This window comes from Apodemus sylvaticus, chromosome 18 (genome assembly GCF_947179515.1).
Source record: "Apodemus sylvaticus chromosome 18, mApoSyl1.1, whole genome shotgun sequence".
NCBI classification, from domain to species: Eukaryota; Metazoa; Chordata; class Mammalia; order Rodentia; family Muridae; genus Apodemus; species Apodemus sylvaticus.
Window position 1 is genome coordinate 71,182,471 of NC_067489.1, and position 20,519 is coordinate 71,202,989.

A 20,519-nucleotide genomic window follows, 5' to 3' on the forward strand; every position below is an offset into this window, starting at 1 on the left:
TATGGCTATCCCGGACTCGGGAGGCTCTGAGCTGGGGGCTGCCCAGCGCCCTCCCGGATCCTCGGGCTTTATTGATGCAGCGGCCCCCAGGAAGGGACGGGGCCTCATTAGTGATGCACATTGGGTGTGCTCGTCCTCCGGGTGTTGCAGGGAACCTGAGACTTCCGGAACTTTGCGAAGGCTGGAGGAACCTCTTGGAGCGCTACCGTGGCCAGCAGTCTGGGGTCAAGCGGCGCAGGGAGGCCGAGGGCCGCAGTGGCTCTGCCAGGGGCCTGGCAAGGAGCAGCGGGTAGGGGAAGGGCCTGGGAAAGTCGCTAGAGGTCCCAGTGACTGGAGACAGTCGCTCGGACTTGATGCTAACTGGAGGCGTAGAGGGGGAGGCCCCTCGGCTGGGGGGACCCTCCTCGCACAGACTGCGGGCACTGCAGGAGAGATGGGGGAAGGGAGGCAGGAAGGGAAGAGACCCACAAGATAGATAAATAGGCTTGTAGGCCATGGGCTTCGGGAGTCCCCTCTAAATCTCACAGCCCCACCCTCAGCCCGGTCCAGGCGAATCTCGATCTTGGCCACCAGGGGGCGCCCAACTCACACTGGCCGAGCAGGGTCCAGCGCGTCCCTTGACTGTGGCCAGGGTGATGGCTGCAGGGGGACCTGAGCTGCGTCTCCCGGGCTGCAGTCTGCGGGCAGAGGCTGATGAGCGGAGATCCTGTCACTACCCCAACCCTCCCGCTCCCGGACTCGGGGTTGGAGCGAGGGACCCCAGTGGGCAGGGTTAGACGGGGTTGGGCGCACCTGCGGAGCCAGACGGTAGGAAGGCAAAGCTACCCAGGGCGGGGCCCGGGGCCCCGGGGCTCTGCAGGCCGCTGTGCAGGCTCCTCTGCCGGAACAGCAAAGAGGGAAACTAAGGTTGGATGTGACCACCTGCCTCCTCCCTTCCTCTCCCTCCTCCCTCCCTCCCCCTTCTCCTCTTCCTCCTCCATCCTCTTCCTCCGACTCTCTCCCCTCTCACCGAGGTGCCCAGTCCCCCTCGGACACCAACCAGGCCAGGGGGCAGGTCTGGCCTCCGCCCATCAGCCGACAGGTACAGGGGTGGGGGCGTCTTGCCCGCAAGGTGGCTCGGAGAGAAGATGGGGTGTCCCAGGCCTGGGGGAGGTGAAGACCCAGGAAGAGAGGGCCTGTCGTGTTACTCATCGGGTCCAGAGCCCGGGCTCCCTGTGCCCGTCTGCCCTCCCCACGCTGCATCTGTCCTGCTCCTAACGCTCACCCGGGGGTCGGAAGTGAGGCGGGCGGCAGTGGACAGACGGGGCCTCCCCCAGCCCGGCAGGATCGCAGCCTGGAGTGGCGGGTGGGACGCGGTAGGACAGCTCTGAGACCGACATGGCGGGGGCCACGGGCTGTGGACAGAGAGGGGCGAGAATGAGGCAGAGGGGGCTCTGCGCCTCCGCCGTCTCTGAGGGTCTCCATTAAGGCCTAGACCCAAGGCGGCGGCTGCCGGGTGGACTCCGTCTCAGCTGCACAGCCTGGTTCAGGGCTGAGGTCTCCCTCCGCAGACCACGGGGTGTCGGATCCTCGCAGGAACTGCGGCAGGAAGGCTCGTCTGCTGCGTTCCTTACCCGCCCAGAACAAGCCCGGCTCATCACTACCCCTGGAGCCTCGGACCCAAACGCTGTACCGGAAATGAGTTGGGAGGTGTGAGGGCTTCGACGAAGGGACAGGAAAGTCCTCTTACACAGATCCGAGGCGGGGGCGAGGCCGAGCCTCTGTCCCCCGCCAGCGTCCTCAGCAGCTTCTCTCCAGGACCGTCTGGCCCCTCCTCCACATCCAGCTCGGGCCCATCGAGGCCCACGCCCCTCCTCTTCAGCGTCTGCGGGAACAGCAGGTGACGGGGTGGGGGTCCCCCCACCTTACCCGACTCCTAGAACTTGGTTCTCTGGTACCTGGGAGAGAAAACCTTCCCCACCCAGCCAATCTGCAGGACACACAGATGGGCGTGGCCTGCCCCAGATGGACGCCAGGGACTAAAACTACCGTGAGTTCCCTGGGGCCCAAGTCCCTGCAGAGTGGGAGGAAAGGATCAGGACCGACCAGGGCCACAGGGCGACGGACGGCGGGGACGCGCGGCTTCGGGTACCTGTAGGATGTCGGCGTTCGTGCGGCTCTCGTGCGGCTCGCTGTACTCCGTGTACTTGAGCAGCACGCGGTCCATGTCGCTGCTCGCGTACTGGAAGAGGCGCTGCGCGCTGTTGAAGATGATCAGCGCGATGTCGCAGTCACACAGCACGCTCAGCTCGTAAGCCTTCTTCATCAGCCCGAACTTGCGCTTGGTGAAAGTCACCTACACAGCCGCGGAGACAGGCGAGGGCGTTAAAGGAGGGTCCTAGGGGTCCGAAAAGCGAACCTGGGAAACTTCGCTGCGCTCGCAACGCCACCCGTGTCCAGTTCCCTCCGAGAGGAAGATTAGGCCCCAGAAGCAGCACCCACCTCTCCGTCACGCTCAGACTCCCCAAGGTAGCCTCAGGACCATTTAACCTTGAGCTGGATGCGCCCCTGCCCGGAAAGCCTAACCCCTATGACGGTAGTGCACCGGGCACTCACCTGCCTGTTCCTTTGGTCGACAATGCGTGAGATCTGGATTTTTTTCCTACCCATCGTGGTGGCTGTGCAGAGTGGCTGGTCTGTAAGAGGACGGAAGGAGGGGGTGAGCAGGACACGGCCAACAGCTCCAGCCTCTATCCTCACCCTGCCCACTTCAAGTCCCAGCATAGCACGATGAAGGCAGACACTTAACCCAGGCAGCCCCTACTGGGCAGCAGCCGGGCGCACCGCACTACGTGCATCAACAAACGCGATGCACCGTGGAGGTCCGAGCACCTCCGTGCACCCAGGGAGTTGCGGCAGGAAGAAGCTGGGATTCAGGCTAGCCTCAGCTCCACAGGGAGGAGGGAGGACATCAAGCGGTACTTTACTTGCTCAACCGGAAAGGACCATTAGTGTGCGCTCTGGGCAGTGGGCGCTGGCGTCTACTGTGCGGGCACCGCTCTGAGCATGCGCGGAGGCACAGGCACCTTCGTCCGTCCACCATGGCACTCCTGCAGATGCAGCTCTGGCACTCAGGCTAGGCAGCAAATGGCCCTGCCAGGTGAGCCATCCCACGCATCCTCTTTTTTGTTGAGACAGGATCTCTCTGTGTGGCCATGGTTGTCCTGGAACTTGCTATGAAGACCAGGCTAGCCCCAAACTCAAGCATCACCACACCCAATTCCTTTCTTTCTTTAGTGTTCTAAAATTCACTGTGTTAAATAGCATGATACACGGCATATTGTGTGTTTTTCTATACTGTGTAATGATTACTTTGGTCTAATTCTAGCACATTCCATGGTCATCAAGGCAGGAGCTGCCCTTTTCCCTTCTTCCTTCCCCCTACTCCCTCTGCTGTCTGGCTCTGTGGAGTTTCCTGTTCTGGACATTTCCACACACGGGGTCACACATTAATGTGGGGCTGAGGGCTCCCCACATTTTCATTATGGGACCTGGAAAGAGATTGCTCTGAGACATAGTTTTGCTAAGTAGTCTAGGCTGACCCAGAACTTGAAATCCCTGTCTCAGTGCCACTAGAACTGATGCGGTCACCACAGTCCCCGAGGGAACTGCTCTGCTGAGGCTTTTCTGCAGGGCCCGAGGAAAGGCCTGGTGTGTGGAATCCCAGAAAACTCACCCACTTGCTTGGTTTAGGCTGGCAGACCTGAGGACCAAAGGGCCCACGTGGGAATGTGCCGAGCCCCTGGCCTCCCTGGGGGATCTTGGGTCTCCCTGGCAGGGCTTGAAGGAGTTCTAGCCTGGGCTATGGTGAGAACTTATCTTAAACAAAAGAAAACAGTTAAGGGCTCTGAGCTGCACATGGGTGACACAGCCCCGTTTGAGCACTCAGTGGCTGAGGCAGGAGATTGCTGGAATCTAGGCTGGTCTGGGCTTCATTGTGGGATGACCTCAGTAGCAGGGAGGCTAGGGAGATGGCGTTTGCTGTGCAAATGTGAGGACCAGAGTCCCCAGCACCCGCAAGAGCGCTCGCCTGTAGTCTCCTCACTGGGAGGCTGAGTTAGGCTGAGCCCTGGACAACGGAGCTTGCTCCGGCCTCAAAACCATGAAGCGGGGCCCAGGGGGACGGTTGGAGTGTGTGTAAAAGCACGGGCCTCACAAGAATGAGCACCTGAGCTTGAATCCCAGGACCCTCGTGACAGTCTGGGGCTAGAGCTGAGTGAGACAGGGGACGCAAGGGGAGCGCGGGGCTTGGTGGTCATTGAGGCCCAGGTTCAGTGAGAGTCCCTGTCTGAGAAGGGATGAGGTGGAGAGTGACAGGACACTCAGTGTCCTCTGCACGTGTGAGTGCACGCATAGGGACACGCACAGGCACACACACACACACACACACACACACACACAGCTCAGGTAGGGATGCCCGCTGGCCCAGGGCACTACATCCTGCTTGAAAGCCTGGCTCTCAGAGCCCCAGGCCAGGCAGGCTGAAGGCTGGGCCCGGGGCACAGTTTAGAAGAGAACTGGGCCATCCTCAGACAACTGGACTTCTTTCTTTGTTCTTTTCTCTCTTTTTTTTGTTTTTAGGAGATAGGCGCTCTCCTGCAGCTCAGGCTGGCTCTCAAACTTGCTGTGTAGCAGAAGTTGGCCCGTGTGTAGCTCCAGAGCCCTTTCACAACACACAGAGGACCAGACAGACAGTGAGGTTCTTAACCTCGTGGGGACAGTCCCCTCAGCAGACTGCAGGGCTATATGACCTCTCTTACCTCACAACTGGCCGAGGCCCCCATTTACAGACACACACAGACATGGCCTGTGTTACCAGGGTCATATGGGCCCGCTGCACCCTCTCCCTCTAGGGGATGCCTCTCCTCAGACTCCGCTCACTGTCTGAGCCCAGCTAAGATGCTGTGTGGCCCCTGGCTAGCCTCCACCCGCTCTGAGCTGGTGTCTGAGGTGAGTCTAGGAGGCAGCTCCAGGACTGTGAGGGCCCCGCTCCAGCTTCTCTTACTAAATTTAACCTCCTCGCTAATTTTAACCCTTAGCCAAAACCAGGCCTTTCCCAGGGCTGGGGTGTGTTGTTAAAACCCAGGCAGGCAGGTCCCTGGAGGCTGAAGGGGGCACTGGACCGGAGGTTCCCCAGCCAAGATCCAGTGAGAGCCGGGTCAGGCTTGGACTCCGGCACTGGGCTTTCTCCCCCTGCCCTGAAGATGTGAGGCAGAGACGAGAGAGGGGCAGGACTGAAGGGTGGGGGCAGAGCCAAGGGCTGTGGGGCTCTCTCTGAACAGGGAGCCAACTGAGGGCAGAGCTAGGCAGGAAGTTCCTAGAAGAAGGAAGAGTAGGTGCAAGGGCCCTGGCGGAGGAGGGAGGCTGGCAGGGGACTGCAGGGTCTCTGCTTCAGTATGTCACTGAGGGTAGAAATTGGCTTTTCTTGAGACAGGGTCTCTCATAGGCCTGGCTGTCCTGGAACTCACTACATAGACAGGCTAGCCTTGAACTCACAGAGATGCTCCTGCCTCTGCTCCTGATCCTCAGATGGAAGACATGCACCACCACACCCAGCAAAATACACTTTTTAAAAAAGTTACTTGTGTTTCTTCCTGTAGTTTGGGACAGTGTCTCACACAGCCTAAGCCGGCCCCACGCTTACATAGCTGAGTGCCCTGCAACCGCGCCATGTTTCTCTTCCACTTCCTGAGTGCTGTGTGGTGCTGATGTGGACCCGGATTTTCATGCATGCCAGGCAGGTGCCCTACCAACGGAGCCACAGCCTACACCAGCCACCCCTGGCTTGTTTTCACTGTGATAAAATAATTTACTATTTCATGTGTATGTCTGTCTGTGTAACATCTGCCTGCCTGTCTCCCCAGTGCTGGGATTAAAGGCGGGACACCACACCTGGCCTCTGCATGGGTGCACTTGCCTTCATGTATGTATTCGAAGCACATGTGTGCTTGGTGCCCTCAGGAGGGAGAAATGGAGTCAGAGTCCCCTGAACGGCTGTCACAGACGGTTCTAAGTTGCCAAGCGCTGGGAACCGAGTCTAGAATCTAAGAGCAGCCATGGTTTTAATCGTGCCAGTGCTTTTTCTTTCTGACCCCTAAAATTTTTTTTAAAGTTATTAATTTTGTGGGGAGATGCATGTGACAGTGTGTGTGGAGGTCAGAGGGCAATCTGCAGGATGCTGCTCTCTTCCCGCTACGTGGGTCCCAGGGGTCAAACTAAGGTCATCAGGATGATGACAAACATTTTCACCCACTGCATTGTCTCACCAGTCCCGATACTGATTAATTAACTCATTTAGTTTTGGGACAGGGTCTCATTATATAGCCCTGGCTGGCTTAGAAGGTGCTATGTAAGCCAGATGTGGTGGCGCACGCCTGTAATCCCAGCACTTGGGAGGCAGAGGCAGGCAGATTTCTGAGTTCGAGGCCAGCCTGGTCTACAGAGTGAGTTCCAGGACAGCCAGGACTTCACAGAGAAACCCTGTCTCGAAAAACCAAAAAAAAAAAAAAAAAAAAAAAAAAGAACGTAAGAATGTACTATGTAGACCAGGCTAGCCTGCAACTCCAAGAGATCAGCTTGCCTCTGCCTCCCAGTTCTGAGAGTTCTGAGACTGAGGGCGCACAAGCACCACTCCTAACTATTTACTTTACTTACTTTATTTTTTGAGACAAGGTTTAATATCCTTTGGGTTGGCTTGAACTCCTGATCCCCCTGCCTCCGGCTCCAGAGTGCTGGGATGATGCTCAGACTCTCATGGGGAGCGGGAGGCCAGGGTTCAGCCCTGTCTGAGCGGCTGCCAGGTGCGAAGGCCTGAGCTGAATGCCAGCGCCCACATCGAGGGTCCTCTGCCTCCCGGGGAGATGAGCGTCTTGCTGGCCAGCGGGTGGGCTGAGCTCCAAGCTGAGTAAGGTGGCAAAGCCCTTGGGAGGCAGAGCCAGGGCGCCCTTAGGAGTTCCAGACCGGCCAGGGCTACATCGTGAGACCCTATCTAAAGAATTAAAAAACCGATAGTGACCGAGGGAGACCCCTGCCCCCACAGTGACCTCTGGCCTCCACACAGGCAGAGAGAAACCGAGGCTGAGGCCCCGCCCCCAGCTTCCCTGCACACTTCCTCTTAGACTTGCCCAGAAATACATGAGAATGCAAATCTCCGATCGCTTGGCACGGGCTGGGGCCGCCTGTGGCCCAGGTGCGGAACGGAGTGCGGAGGCGGCGGTCGCCGCCGGGGCTCAGCAGACCTATTTGTACTTCTATGCAAACTACCCAGCTACAGACAGACTGCCCCTGCCTCAGCTCCAGGTGTTGGGGCGAGGGAAACACAGGGGAGGAGGGGGGCGCCTAAGGAGGAAGCCGGGAGCGGGGAGGAGCCTTCCACGCCCAAGTGCTGCCCAGAGCTGTCCTGTAGGAAGCGCGTGTGCAGCTGTGCAGGGATGGACGCCGCCTTTGCCCCAGACTGGTGAGGTGGATGGTGGAGGATCACCCGGAGGTCAAGGGCATCCAAGGCTACATGAGCAGTCGGAGGCCTGCCTGGGCTACCTGAAATCCTGCCTCAAAATTAATCAACTAAAGTGGAGTTAAAAAATAAACTGAAATCTTCTCCTGGCTGGTGACTGCCACAGGGAGTCTCCATCCAGCCCAGACTGATGTGACAGGGAGGCAGCGGGAGGAGAGCTCAGGGGGTACCAGGGCTGCTGTGTGGGTGACCCACGAGCCAGAGTCTCAGGCATTCTCTGGGACAGACAGGGCAAGGGGCAGTGAACACCCCTGCTGTCCAGGCAGGACCGGGAGGGTCTCATTCCAGGGCAGAAGACTGACAAACCTGATGCCCCGGTTGTCAAGACAGGACGCACACGGTGGAGGGCAGGACTCATCCCTGGAAGCTGTCTTCTGAGCTCCGTGCACCAGTTATGTTGAGCACACGCCCAGATACATTAATGAATGTTCCTGTCTCGGAACTCATGTTCCAGGTTGACCTAAACTCAGAGATCTACTTGCCTCCTGGATTAAAGCCATGCACCACCACACCTGGCTATGGATGTAATTTTTTTAAATAAAATTAAAATAAAATAAAATAAAACATGCCTTCCCACATACACTCAATCCTTCTGTCTGGTGGGATATGGTTTGTAAGTCAATCAACAAACTGCCTGAAAGGCTTCCAAACCACAAACCATCACCTCTTGGTGAGGCCTCTGGGTCCCCAGGTGTTGAAATGAGGGTGACTAGGAGAGATCCCACTTTCCCAGTGACCCCAAAGAGGTCTCGGGTTCCCCCCAGCCGCAAATGAAAGCAGGTTAGAAACACTGTCTCTCCCTACCCCAAGGGCTTTCAATCTGTCTTTCCTTCTCAGAACCCCGAGTGCCAGGCCATGTTCAGCTTCCGACTCGTTCCCTGCGATGGGCCACGGGGCTGCACAGGGACCCACAGCCCGGCGTGAGCACAGAAAGCAGAAGTGAGAGGCAGGTGGGGAGCCAGGCCCGCGGGACACGCGGCCTCACGCAACCCGGGCTGCAGTTTCATCACCTGCTCCCAGGACTCCTCATTACGACGACAGGAAGCGCCCCCTGGAAAGCCGGGACCCCTCCCCGCCCTCTCCTGGGGGCCCCAGGCGCTGAGAGCGACCCCAGCTGCCCGGCTCCCCAACGCTACGGCAGACGACACGCCCATGTGGGCGGGGCCTGGGGAGGCGGGGCCTCGCCCACCGCAGCTCTGGGCCAAGCACCTGCCTGGCTGAGCAGGTGCGCATGACCACCTCCCCCGCCCCCTCCCCGCGGTAGTCGCAGCTTAGCCACCAAAACCCGGTCAGTCTGGGTCTCCAGGGGTGCCTGGCTGCCCAGCCCTTTCAGATGGCTTCGGGGTCACCCCTCCCCAGCATCTGGGTATAAGGGCCGCTCGGGGAGTTGGAGAATGGAAGAGACTCCACTCACACTCGGAGAATACCTGTCCAGGTATATAGCACAATGGATCCCCAAACACTCCGGATGGCGGCCTACAAACATCTTCAAAGGATTTGATCTAGTGTCACACCTGTCATCCTGGAGCTCAGGAGGTGAAGCAGGAGGATTGCTTTTAGTTCGAAGCCAACTAGGCTAAATAGTGAGTTCCAGGATAGCCTGGGCTACAGTGAAATCAGTCTCACAAAACAAAAACAGGTATCTGTAATTCACACCGTTCTCCAAACATTAACCCCAACGTGAGATACACTACAGAATTTCTTTTTTGATTTGTTTTTTCCGAGACAGGGTTTCTCTGTGTAGCCCTGGCTGTCCTGGAACTCACTCTATAGACCAGACTGGCCTTGAACTCAGAAATCCGCCTGCCTCTGCCTCCCAAGTGCTGGGATTACAGGTGTGCGCCACCACTGCCCGGCTCACTACAGAATTTCTAAGAAGTGACAATCCACAGATGCACGCAGCATCCATCACACAGACTGTCACAAGCACAGCCAATCCCTAAGACACCTAAAGAGACCCCCAAATATTCACATATCCGTCTCTCAAGAGCTCTCACCTCCCCAAGTCCAGGCTGGTCCGTGGCATGCATGCATCCCCAGATACAGGTGGTCCTGTCCTTGAGAGGCCCTAGGCCTGCTCCGGCTTCCCTGCTGTGGTGGGTGCTTAGCATTTAGCATGAGGAGCTGAGAAATCTGAGTGGGTGGGGCAAGGCCCTGAGGGGCCCCTGTGTTCATCTCTGAGGAGGCTGAGGCACAGCTGGAAACCCTCTGACATCTACCAGGTCTGCTTGAGGTGGGGGACACATGTTGAATTCAGAGGGACAGACACTGTGTCAGGAGCCACAGCAGCTGGCTGTCCAGGGCAGGCTCGAGGGCCATCAAATGCTGTTCCAATTTGGTTATTTTTTTCTTCTGGGGCTTGAAGATATGTTGACATGGAGGGCCCTGGGTGTGCTACACAAGCCCAGAGTTGGTGAGTTCTATTTCTAGCCCTTGGTCACCCTTTAAGGACTTCACGGCACACAACACAAACTTCAGGCACAGATGACCTGTGGCCAACAGTGTAAGACCATGTTCTCATGTGGTTATAGTGTTCGCCTAGCACGCATGAAACCTGGATTCTACCAGCATCACCCCGTGAAAACCGCCATGGCGGTGGACCCCTGGGGCCCCAGCACTAAGGGTGTTCATGGTCAGCCTCAACCACAAAGTCAGCTCAAGGCCGGCCTACAGGAGACCTCATATGAAAACAAAGTAAGGCTGGAGAGATGGTTCAGCGGTTAAGAGCACCGACTGCTCTTCCGAAGATCCTGAGTTCAAATCCCAGCAACCATATGGTGGCTCACAACCATCTGTAATGGGATCTGGTGATGCCCTCTTCTGGTGTCTGAAGACAGGTACAGTGTACTTACATATAATAATAAATAAAATAAATCTTTAAAAAAAAAAAAAGAAAACAAAGTAAGCCAGGATTGGCGACACATACCCTTAATCCCAGCACTGGGAGCCAGAGGTAGGTGGCTGAGTTCAAGGCCAGCCTGGTCTACAGAGTGAGTTCCAGTCCAGCCAAGGCTATGTAGTGAGATCCTGCTTCAAAACAAAAGTGACAAAAATGAAAACAAAACAAAACAAACAAAAAAACGTACACATAACATGAAATTCAATTTTAACGGGGGCGGGGGAGGTGGCTGAGAAGGCTCAGTATGGGAAGGTATGGGTAAGTATGTAGACCTAAGGTTGTATGGAGACCTAAGACCCCAGAACCCACATACAAGCCAGGCAGGTCCTGAGGACTTAATGGTGGGCCGATCTTGTTAAAATGCCAAACTCCAGGTTCAGTGGGAGGCGCTATCTCAGAAGGTAAGTGCATGTGTGGTGACCTGCCTGGTCAAGGCCGCTGCCCCAGGAGCAGGGGCAGACTCACACTCTCAGCCTAATCTTGCTGTCCCATGTTGGGCGCACCCAAGGCCCCCAGCCTTGTCCTCTGAGCCTCCACAGTGGCTGCAGGGACAGCCCAAGATTTCCCTCTTTGTTCCACAGAAAGATCTTCCTGTGGGGAATTGGTCCTCAGAGGCCCAGGCCTCCCTGCTTGGGAAATTAACACATCTGTCAGCACTGGGTGGAAGGAACTGTACCCATGGCCTCAAAAAGCCCCAAGACATTGGAAACCCGACTGTGTGAGACATCCTGTGTCCTCTGTATGCCCAGAAGTGTTAGGGACACCCAGGGATGGGGGGTGGGGCTCGGACAAACAATGGGTCCCCCTTCTGGCCATCATGGCAGATACACAGCTGTGCCTGTCTGTTGGAGTTCTGTGTGGAAGGGATGGGAATAGTACCATCTCTCTGGTGACACCTGCCTGTCACCCAGCAGGCTGAAGGTGGAGGTGGGTGCACCAGTGCAGGGTGAATTTGAGGGTAGCCCAGGCTAGATATGACCTATCTAAAAGAAAGAAAAGGAAGCCGGGCGGTGGTGGCGTGCGCCTGTAATCCCAGCACTCTGGGAGGCAGAGGCAGGCGGATTTCTGAGTTCGAGGCCAGCCTGGTCTACAGAGTGAGTTCCAGGACAGCCAGGGCTGCACAGAGAAACCCTGTCTCGAAAAAACCAAATCCAAAAATAAATAAATAAATAAATAAATAAATAAATAAATAAAAAAGAAGAAGAAGAAAGAAAGAAAAGGAAAGAAGAGGAAAGTGGGAGACTGAGGCAAGGAACTGAGAGTAGCTTTGACAGAGGGTCCAGGAAGGCCTGTCTGAAGAGGGGTCTTGAGGATAGAAAGACGCCATCCAGGTCCTGGCCTGCCTGGCGGACAGCAGAGCAAAGGTCCTGAAGAGGGAGCTGATGCTGATGCTGAAGCTGATGCTGATGCTGATGCTGAAGCCTGCTCCTCACCAAGACACTTGGCTGCCTTGTCACCTGCGTCACCTGCCCACTGCCTCAGCCAGGTTGGACAGGGTGAGTGAGGGCTGCAGACAGTGGAGAGCAGGGGCAGAGCACTATGGGAAGGTTATGTGGATTCACTGTTCTTGATGTAGTGGGAGAGAGGCGTTGAAGAGAGGAAGCTGGGACAGCGCCCATCAGCAGAGCAGCGGTGGCCTGGACTACCAGGGCTGCGGGCTGGAGAGAGGATGGGAGAAGCTGCAGTTGACAGCTGTGGGGACGCCACGCCTTAACCAGCATCGTTGCCCCTTCTTAGCCCTCACCCCACCTGGGGTGCACTAATACCTAAAGAAGCGGGTCTCGGGGACAAGCCGCCCTCCCGGCCCTCTGCTTGAAAGCAGCTCACGGGATCTACGGCGACTGAGTGCCTGTGCTGGTTCATGCCATCCACACACGTCCTGCCTCACGAGAGACGGGTCGTCCTATACAGAGCGACTGGTCTTCCCCCGGTGCCAGATGGCGAGACCCCAGTTTCCCAGCCAGGGCAAGGCTTGCGTGCCACAGCCTGGCACACTCTACAGTAATTGCCTGTGACTGGCTCAGAAGTGGGCTGGATATTGTCATCCTGGGATCACAATCCAGGCCCCAGACTATGTCAGGACAGAATGCATGACCCTGGCAAAGCCAGTGTGGTGGAGCATGGCTGTCCTGCCAGCTCTGAGATGCAGGCAGATAATGGTTCAAGGCCATCCTCAGCTACACAGCGACTTTAAAACCAGCCTGGGCTACACAACATTGTCTCATCTCAGACAAACAAAGTCCCCAAAGAAGCCAGGCTTGGGCTCAATTTGCCTTGCTGTGGTCACAAAGGTCACAAAGATCACAAAGGTACCTATGGCAGGTGGGTGCAGAAGCCATGTCCCCAGCCAGACCTTGTTCTCTCAGGGCCTGGGAGTGGCTCTGAGCTCTGTGTTTCTCCAAGAGGGTTGGCTGTCCCCACCAGTCCTTAGGAGTATCCTCGGACACCCAGCATCATAAGCTGGGCCTGTCACTCACAACTGTCATCCCAGGTGAGGATCTGGAGCTCAGGGCCAGCCTGGGGAACCTGACACCCTGGCTCAAAAAGACAAAATTCTTGGGCTGAAGAGATGGCTCAGTGGCTAAGATGCATGCTGCTCCTGCAAGGGACCCAAGCTTGGTTCCAGCGCCCACAGCGAGCGGCTCAGACTTTCAGCTCCAGGGGACTCAATCCAGCTATTCATCAGTACCTTTCCCTGCCCCAAACATAGAATTAAAAATGATAAAACAAGCCGGGCGGTGGTGGCGCACGCCTGTAATCCCAGCACTCTGGGAGGCAGAGGCAGGCGGATTTCTGAGTTCGAGGCCAGCCTGGTCTACAGAGCGAGTTCCAGGACAGCCAGGGCTACACAGAGAAACCCTGTCTCGGAAAACCCAAATCCAAAAAAAAAAAAAAAAAAGATAAAACATAAAAAAAATCCAAGCCAGACATGCCCCAACATTCTGCCCCCTTCAGGACAAGTTTTTTTTTTTTTTTTTTTCTTTTCGGTTTTTTTGGATTTGGTTTTTTCGAGACAGGGTTTCTCTGTGTAGCCCTGGCTGTCCTGGAACTCACTCTGTAGACCAGGCTGGCCTCGAACTCAGAAATCCGCCTGCCTCTGCCTCCCAGAGTGCTGGGATTACAGGCGTGCGCCACCACCTCCCTCCCGGCTTCAGGACAAGTTTTGTTCTGCCCTCAGCTAGGGAGTAGCTGACACACTGAGTCAGGAGGGAGCACGGCTGCCTTTCCTGAGGCCCTGCAGCCTTAGCAATCAAACCCGAAACCCTGATCGGAGATGGCCTTGGGAACTGGCACAAGTTCCCGGAGTTCTCCTCAGAGCCTCTCTGGTAGACTCTAGTTAAGCGTCTCCCAGCTCCGGCCTACTGAGGACCGGAAGCCAGGTTTGCTCACACCAACTGTCAGAATTCCTATCCCCAGTCCCACAGGGCCACAGCCCTTAACTTTCCCTAGTAAGGAGTCCGTGCGATCAGGTAGAGGTCTAAGCTGTGTCTGACCTCCATCTTTATCTAGGGTTAGGGCTGGGCAGGGGTGGGAGTCACTATGCTCACTGCTCTGGAGACTGAGGGGGCGGAGGGGGTCAGGACTGTGAAAGGGACACTGCCTCTGAGAGGTCTGTGGTTGTTCCTAATGAGGTTTCCAAGGAAGACACAGGCACGGGGCAAAGGTGGTCCCCCATGAATATGCCTGAGGGAAAACGGGGGCAATGAAGGTCAAGTGGTATGTACCCTAAGAAGCGGGTGCCTCCGCTCACAGAGGTGGTGCCATCACAGAAACAACCATTACCAAAACTTCAAACACAGCCTCAAGTAGGAATACACCTGTGACCCCACATCTCGGAAATGAAGGCAGGAAGATTGAAAAAAAGCTCAAGGCCGGCTTGGACTACACACAAGACCCCGTCTCAACCTCTCAATGCCCCTCTACCCAAAACAAAGATCACCACAAACACAGCCACCCGTGGGTACACATCTGTGAGCTTGGCACTTGGGAGACCCAAGATGCATTGCCATGAGTTCTAGGTTAGCCAGAGCTACAGAGTTCCTCCCAACCTCAATGTCTCAGGACCTGACTTAGGGCTCACTATGTAGACCAGGTTAGCCTGAAAAGATCTGCTTGGCTGGGATTAAAGGCATGAAGCACCAAGCACGGCTACATGGCTTCTAGGCCAACCTGGACAGCAGAGTGAAACCATCTCTCACATTGGCAACCAGAGCTTCCAACAGTGGACTGTGGTCACACCCTTGAGATCCTGGCACTTGGAAGGCTGAGGGAAGAGGGCCGCTTTGAATTTGAACTATGCCTGAACTACATAGTGAATTTCGGACTAGCCTGGACTACAGAGCGGGACCTGTCTTAAACCCCCTCCTCTTAAAGAACAGAAAAACCCCGAACAATTTAGTGGTCACACGCTTATCATCACAGCCCTCTGGAGACCGAGGCAGGAGAACTACTGTGAGTTTGAGGGTAGATGAGGGCAGTAACTTTCAGACTAGCTTAGGCTAGACGCGACTCTACTCAGCAAACACTCCTGAAAGCCAGGCCCCCTAACCCTCAGACAGCACACACACACCGCCCTCTGCACCCCATCCGCCCCCAGACCCGCGCACACCTCAGGAGTCCCGGGAGTCAGGTCCCTGCTGTTCAGAACTTCTGTGCACTGCGGGGATCCAGGCACCCAAGGCGGCCGCAGCACTGATCACAGCTCCGGCCCAGGAGCAGATGCCTTCCCGCGCAGCCCCGCCTCCAAGAGCTGATTGGGTGGAGGCGGGTCATTTGCATAGGGGCGGATATTTGGGAGTGTCCTGGCTCTTAGGTGCTTCACACGAGGTCTGGAGAAGATGCTAGGATCCTGAGAGATGCGGGACTGAGGAGTGCTGGCCCGACCGACCGGGAGGCTAAGGCAGGAGCACGGCAGCTAGTGGCAGGCTAGCATGGGATACAGGGCGAGACCCTATCAAAAACAAAACAAAACACAGAGTATAGTGGCACACAACTTTAATCCCAGCCCTTGGAGAGGTACAAGCTGGTGATTGGTGATTGTAGCCTGGTCTACAGAGTAAGTTCCAGGACAGCCAAGGCTACACTGAGAAACTGTGCCTGGAAACAAACAAACAAACCAAAACCCATCACCACCAACAACAAAAAACAAAGGAAAGAGAAAGAAAAAAGAGAAAAAGATCACAGGCTCGTGGAGCCAGACGAAACGGTTCAGTGGGTAAAGGGTGCTTACTGCTAGGCATGGTAACAGGCGTGCCGCTCCAGTATGCAAACCGTGGAGTGAAAAGAACTCACACCAGCACGTTGTCGTCTGACCTTCCCCTGCTGTGGCACAAACGACACCCCCACAGTCATACACAAATACATATTACTCTAAAAATTAAAAAGCGCCCGGCGTAGTGGCGCACGCCTGTAATCCCAGCACTCTGGAAGGCAGAGGCAGGCAGATTTCTGAGTTCGAGGTCAGCCTGGTTTACAGAGTGAGTTCCAGGACAGCCAGGGCTACACAGAGAAACCCTGTCTTGAAAAAACCAAATAAAAAAATAATAATTAAAAAACAGACAGGGCAAGTCTGTGCAAACAGCTAAGTTTCCCCTTGAGGATTCAGGGCTCCTGACCTCACTGTCGTGACCCTGACCTTACTTTGGACCAGTTAACCAGAACCATACTTTAATAGGGACGAAGTACAGTTAACAGTTGGTTTGGTGACACAGTCCTGGTGACACAGTCTGCTACCAGCCACTCCCACTGGCTAGAGTGGGCTAAATTTCCGGCCAGTCTGAGGTACAGAGTTCAAGTGTGTCCTGGGCAATTTTGGGACTACTGTCTCTAGATAAAGAAATAAATTGGGGGTGGGGTGGGGATTTAGCTCAGTGGTAGAGCGATTGCCTAGCAGGGGTTTGGTCCTCAGCTTTGGGGGATAAAAGAAAGAGAGAAGTAAGCTGGGCCTGGTGGCTGAGTCTGTAATCCCAGGTAGCCAGGAGGCTGCGACAATCACTTGAACATGGCGAGTCTCAGGCCGCCTGGGCGACACGGTAAAACCCTCAAAATAAATATAAGAGCAGACAAGAGGCGTGAGACTGGGGCAGAGTACCAAACTAGCATGCAGAAAGTATCTCCAATCTCCAACTCTAAAAGAAAAACAAGCCAACGACATCTTAGGACGAAGGAGGCTGCGGCAGGAGGATCACGTCTAGTTCCACGGCAGCCCGGTCCAACAAGGAAATAAAGAATTCCTTAGAACTCTGATTCTGCTGGCAAACAGGACTGAGCCAGCTCCTGCAACTAGAACTATTATATGGGTGTGTGTGTGTGTGACCAATGTGGTCCTACCTGGCTGTGCCTCTGCCAGTGTCCTCATACACTTCCCCTACCATGCCCCTGTCTCAGCTCACCTCTGGCTTAGCAGAGGGAAGGTCGCTGGGGGGCTTTCTAGGACTGCCATCCAGCCTCAGCCTGGAGGCCCGGCATCATTCCGCACAGAGCCAGGGCCAGAGGAAGAGCCAAGTGGGGGGGCGCTTGAGGTAAAGCCTCAGAGCGAAAAGAATGTGAGGGTGGGAAGTTCGCTTCCCCAACTCTGGGCAGGTTGTACTGGGCCAGGGGAGGGCGGACCGGAACTGTGGAGACCCGCTGCTCCAGAGTGCTGTGGGGTGGGAACAAGAACAAACGGGGCCACTTGCTTTCAGACTGAGTAGTTTGGCCCTGGGTGAGGGGCTGTGGGGTGTGGGCAGGAGCACAGCTGACTGGGTGGCCTCTCCCTGGTTCCGCACCTGTGTAATTGGAACCGTGTCTGCCCAACTGTGCGCCCCCGGCAGTGTTTCACTCTAACTCGGTCTCAGGGCAATCCTCTTGCTCCACCCCGTGAGTGAGTTGTGGAGGGCAGCAGCGAACCACTTCCACAGCCCAAAACTTTCTCTTCAGACTCCAAAAAGGAAAGTCCCCGCTGTGCTGTGCTGTGCTGTGGGTGGGCCCCGCTCTTGCACACTCCACACACACAGGTGTCCCCAGGACACACCGAGATCCGGGCCAGGCCTGGGGGCTCCTGCCTGGGTCACGGAGGAAGAACGAGGCACTGCTAGATGAACGAGCCAGGGGAGCCGGCCCCGGGGGCCCCGCTGTTTACCTGGCCACCTCCCCCTGGCTCTGATGCAACCCGCAGGCTCTGGTTACGTGAGGGCTGCAGCTGCAGCAGGGCCCCTGCGCTAGGAGGGGGTTGGGGTGGGGGAACCGGGCTGGACGGGACAGGACAAGAACTCAGATGGCACTGACCTTACCTGGCCGGCACAAAGCCACTCCCCCCTCGCCCACAAAGGTCGTCTGCTGCCCTGACCCTCTTGATCCCTCTTTTCAATATCCCTGGAGGGACAGTCAGGTCACCGCTTCTGGCTATTCAGGTGAAGTGTATATCCAGCACTTACTGGAGGTCTGAAAGCAGGGGCTCTTTTTTTTAATTGGGCTTTTGTCCCGGTTTTTTTTTTTTTTTTTTTTTTTTTTTTTTTTTTTTTTTGGTCAGAGCCTCCTGTAAGACCTCAAACTACTACTTATGCAGTAATAACAACCGTGAGCCTGCTGTGATGACCAAAGCCTTAGTCCCAGTACGAGGAAGGCAGAGGCAGGGGGATCTCTGAATTTCAGGCCAGCCTGATCTACAGAGTGAGTTCCAGGACTGCCAGGGCTACACAGAGAAACCTTGTCAAAAAACAAAAACCAACCAACCAGAAAAAGGGATAATCCTGAACTTCTGACCCTCCCACCTCCACCTGCCACGCACTGGGACAACTGGTGTGTCCCAGCTTGCCTGGCTGTTTGAGATGGGGTCTCACTCTGCCTGTCTGGGTGACTTCAACCCCGCAGCTGTGCTTCGATGACAGGCACAAACCTCCACACCCAGCAGGGAAGAGCTGAAGGCTTTCCAAGGCCACCTCTCCTAGGGGTAGAAAGCCCTGACCCTTTGCAGGGCTTGCTTTGTGACCTCTGGCTGGCATGTCACAGAGATCTCTGAGTCTCTGCGAGTGGAAAAGGTCCTGGAGGGACCCGTTCTGGTATTCTTCACCTTCTGAGTATCTCCATCCCATACTTCCCCCCACCCCAGCGCCAGGTGTGTCCATTGGACCCTGTCCGCTCTGCGAGGGGTCAGGTCCAGTGTGCCTTGGGTCTTCAAAACCTGCAGACCCCAACAACCTGTGAGGAGGAGCAGAGCTGTGTCTGGGGCACACACAGGTCTGCTCCTAGTTTGGGAGGGTTTCCAGGAGGTTAGGGGCAGAGAAAGCAGGAAATAAAAGATGGGAAACATGGGAGCAGCCGGAGGGGCTGGGGAGGAGACTCAGAGGTAAAGCCTGCATCCTGTTTCTGTAGAGTTCCATTCTCAGCACCCACAATGGGCAGCTCACAACTCCAGCTTCAGGGACCCAGCACCCTCTTCTGGCCTCTGTGGACACCTGCATGCCCACGCCCACCCACAACTAAAAATAAAGTCAATCTTTTTAAGATGTAAAAAGCCTTATTTGTACTTTAGAGTTGGCATTTTTTTTTTTCAAAAGCTGGCAATACTGGGCCTGGTGGCTGGGACCAGAAGTAAGGCAGTTGAGGCACAGGATAATTCAAGACCAGCCTACCTAGGCAGAACCTCTCTAAAAGGAAATAATCCAAGGTTTATAAGATGCCTCGGTGGGTAAGGGTACTATCTGCCAAACCAATAACCCAGTGTCAGATCCCATGATGGAAGAACTCCCCAAGCTGTCCTCTGACCACCTCCACACATACGCCATTACACTAATGCACCCCAGCCTCTTTTTTTTTTTTTTTAATACAAAGGTCATCACTGACCACAGGTCAGACCCCTTTCAGGTTACCCTAGTCAATGGATGGGTGCCAGGTCCTTCTTGGATGCCCCGTGGCACAGAAAGGTCACCACCCAGCTCCAGGTTCTGGAGTTAGGTGCGGAGGAAAGGCTGTGAGCTTTGGTTGGGGGCAGATACAAGGCCTTGCTGAGTGACTCAGTCCCTTGGAGGCTCAGTTCCTCCTGGAGGACTGGGAGCCTCTAGCTGGTTGTGTAAGTAAGCGGGACTGTGTACCAATGCTGTTCTTGTGGGGGAAACCCAAATGAAATGTAAACCAGCCGTGGCCCTGGGAGGCCTGGGCAACAGGTGCTGAGGTGGGAGACAGACTCTTCTGAAACCTCTGAAAGGTGCCAGCTGCAAGCTGAGAAGGGCGCCCAGGGGCTGTGGCGCACCAGGACTGTTCTCTAATGCCCTGAGCACCCGCTGCTCGGTGGCTGGATCCAGGGAGTACTTGTCACACTTACTGTGTATTCATGTGTGTATCTATGGACTACAACTGCGTGGGTACTGGGCTACAAGCTTTGGCCATTATGCCTGGCTTTTTAAACGTGGGTCTGATGGTCAGACTCCAGTCCCCAGACTTGTGAGGCAAGCACTTTACTGTCTAAGCCATCTCCCCAGGTCCTAGCATGTGTAACTGGCACAGGGCAGAGAGAGAGAGAGAGAGAGAGAGAGAGAGAGAGAGAGAGAGAGAGAGAGAGAGAGAGAGGGGGGGGGGAGGAGAGCAGGGAGGACTCCCTAGGACCCTCCTGTTATTATGGGGACTGGGATGGAAATTGTGAGGAAGATGCTCAGTGCTGGAGGCTGAGTTGGGACGGGGGAGTCCTTGGCAACCGAGGGCCTCTCGCTCCTTGCTGGGGTGGGTGGCCCAGGGTTTCATGGGTTCCACCCCCCTTTTGGCTCAGGTCTTAAGCAGACCTGATACTGCCCTCCTCCAGTCCACTGCTCCAATGACATTGGCAACAGTTTTTTGGTTGTTGGAGTCTGTGGGGTTTGTGTGTTCTGGGGACACAAACCAGGTCCCAGAGTGAGTAGGCCGGCAGGCACCCTGCCCCACCGTGGTCTACAAGCCAGGGTCACAGGCCTTACCCTGGAGGTGGGTGACGTTTTTTTCCAGAGGTTCCTACGTGTTCACCTCAACCTCAGAGAAGGGAAGCACCTAGCTTCTTGTTACACACGGCAGGGGCAGGTCTTCAGAGTGACATGATGCAGGCGAGATGACCCCAGGATG

General features: G+C 55.7%; 1 protein-coding gene across 8 annotated transcripts; it reads right to left on the minus strand.

The window, feature by feature from the left end:
- On the minus strand, nt 1-15,171 carry Mef2b (myocyte enhancer factor 2B). Of its 8 annotated transcripts, none has more exons than XM_052161982.1 (10): nt 15,061-15,171; nt 10,479-10,579; nt 2,596-2,675; nt 2,132-2,335; nt 1,673-1,864; nt 1,265-1,394; nt 1,010-1,143; nt 793-877; nt 590-677; nt 1-422 (listed from the first exon to the last, which is right to left on the minus strand). In XM_052161982.1, exons 3-10 carry the CDS (start codon nt 2,647-2,649, stop codon nt 203-205), a joined length of 1,107 nt encoding a protein of 368 aa, XP_052017942.1. In that variant the 5' UTR covers nt 2,650-2,675; nt 10,479-10,579; nt 15,061-15,171; the 3' UTR covers nt 1-202. The 8 variants fall into 8 exon arrangements, with proteins under 8 accessions (XP_052017942.1, XP_052017943.1, XP_052017939.1 ...); XM_052161983.1 differs by having other exon boundaries at nt 10,479-10,582; XM_052161979.1 differs by lacking the exon at nt 10,479-10,579.
- Between the last annotated feature and the right edge of the window lie 5,348 nt (nt 15,172-20,519).

What these genes read in the sequence shown, in the direction of transcription:
- Mef2b (XM_052161979.1), bottom strand. Translation starts at nt 2,649, where the DNA reads ATGGGTAGGAAAAAAATCCAGATCTCACGCATTGTCGACCAAAGGAAC. An exon ending in CACCTCCCAACTCATTTCCG is followed by an intron (nt 1,395 to 1,672) that starts GTACAGCGTTTG and finishes CTCTGTCCACAG; the next exon opens with CCCGTGGCCCCCGCCATGTC. An exon ending in CCTACCGTCTGGCTCCGCAG is followed by an intron (nt 678 to 792) that starts GTGCGCCCAACC and finishes CTCTGCCCGCAG; the next exon opens with ACTGCAGCCCGGGAGACGCA.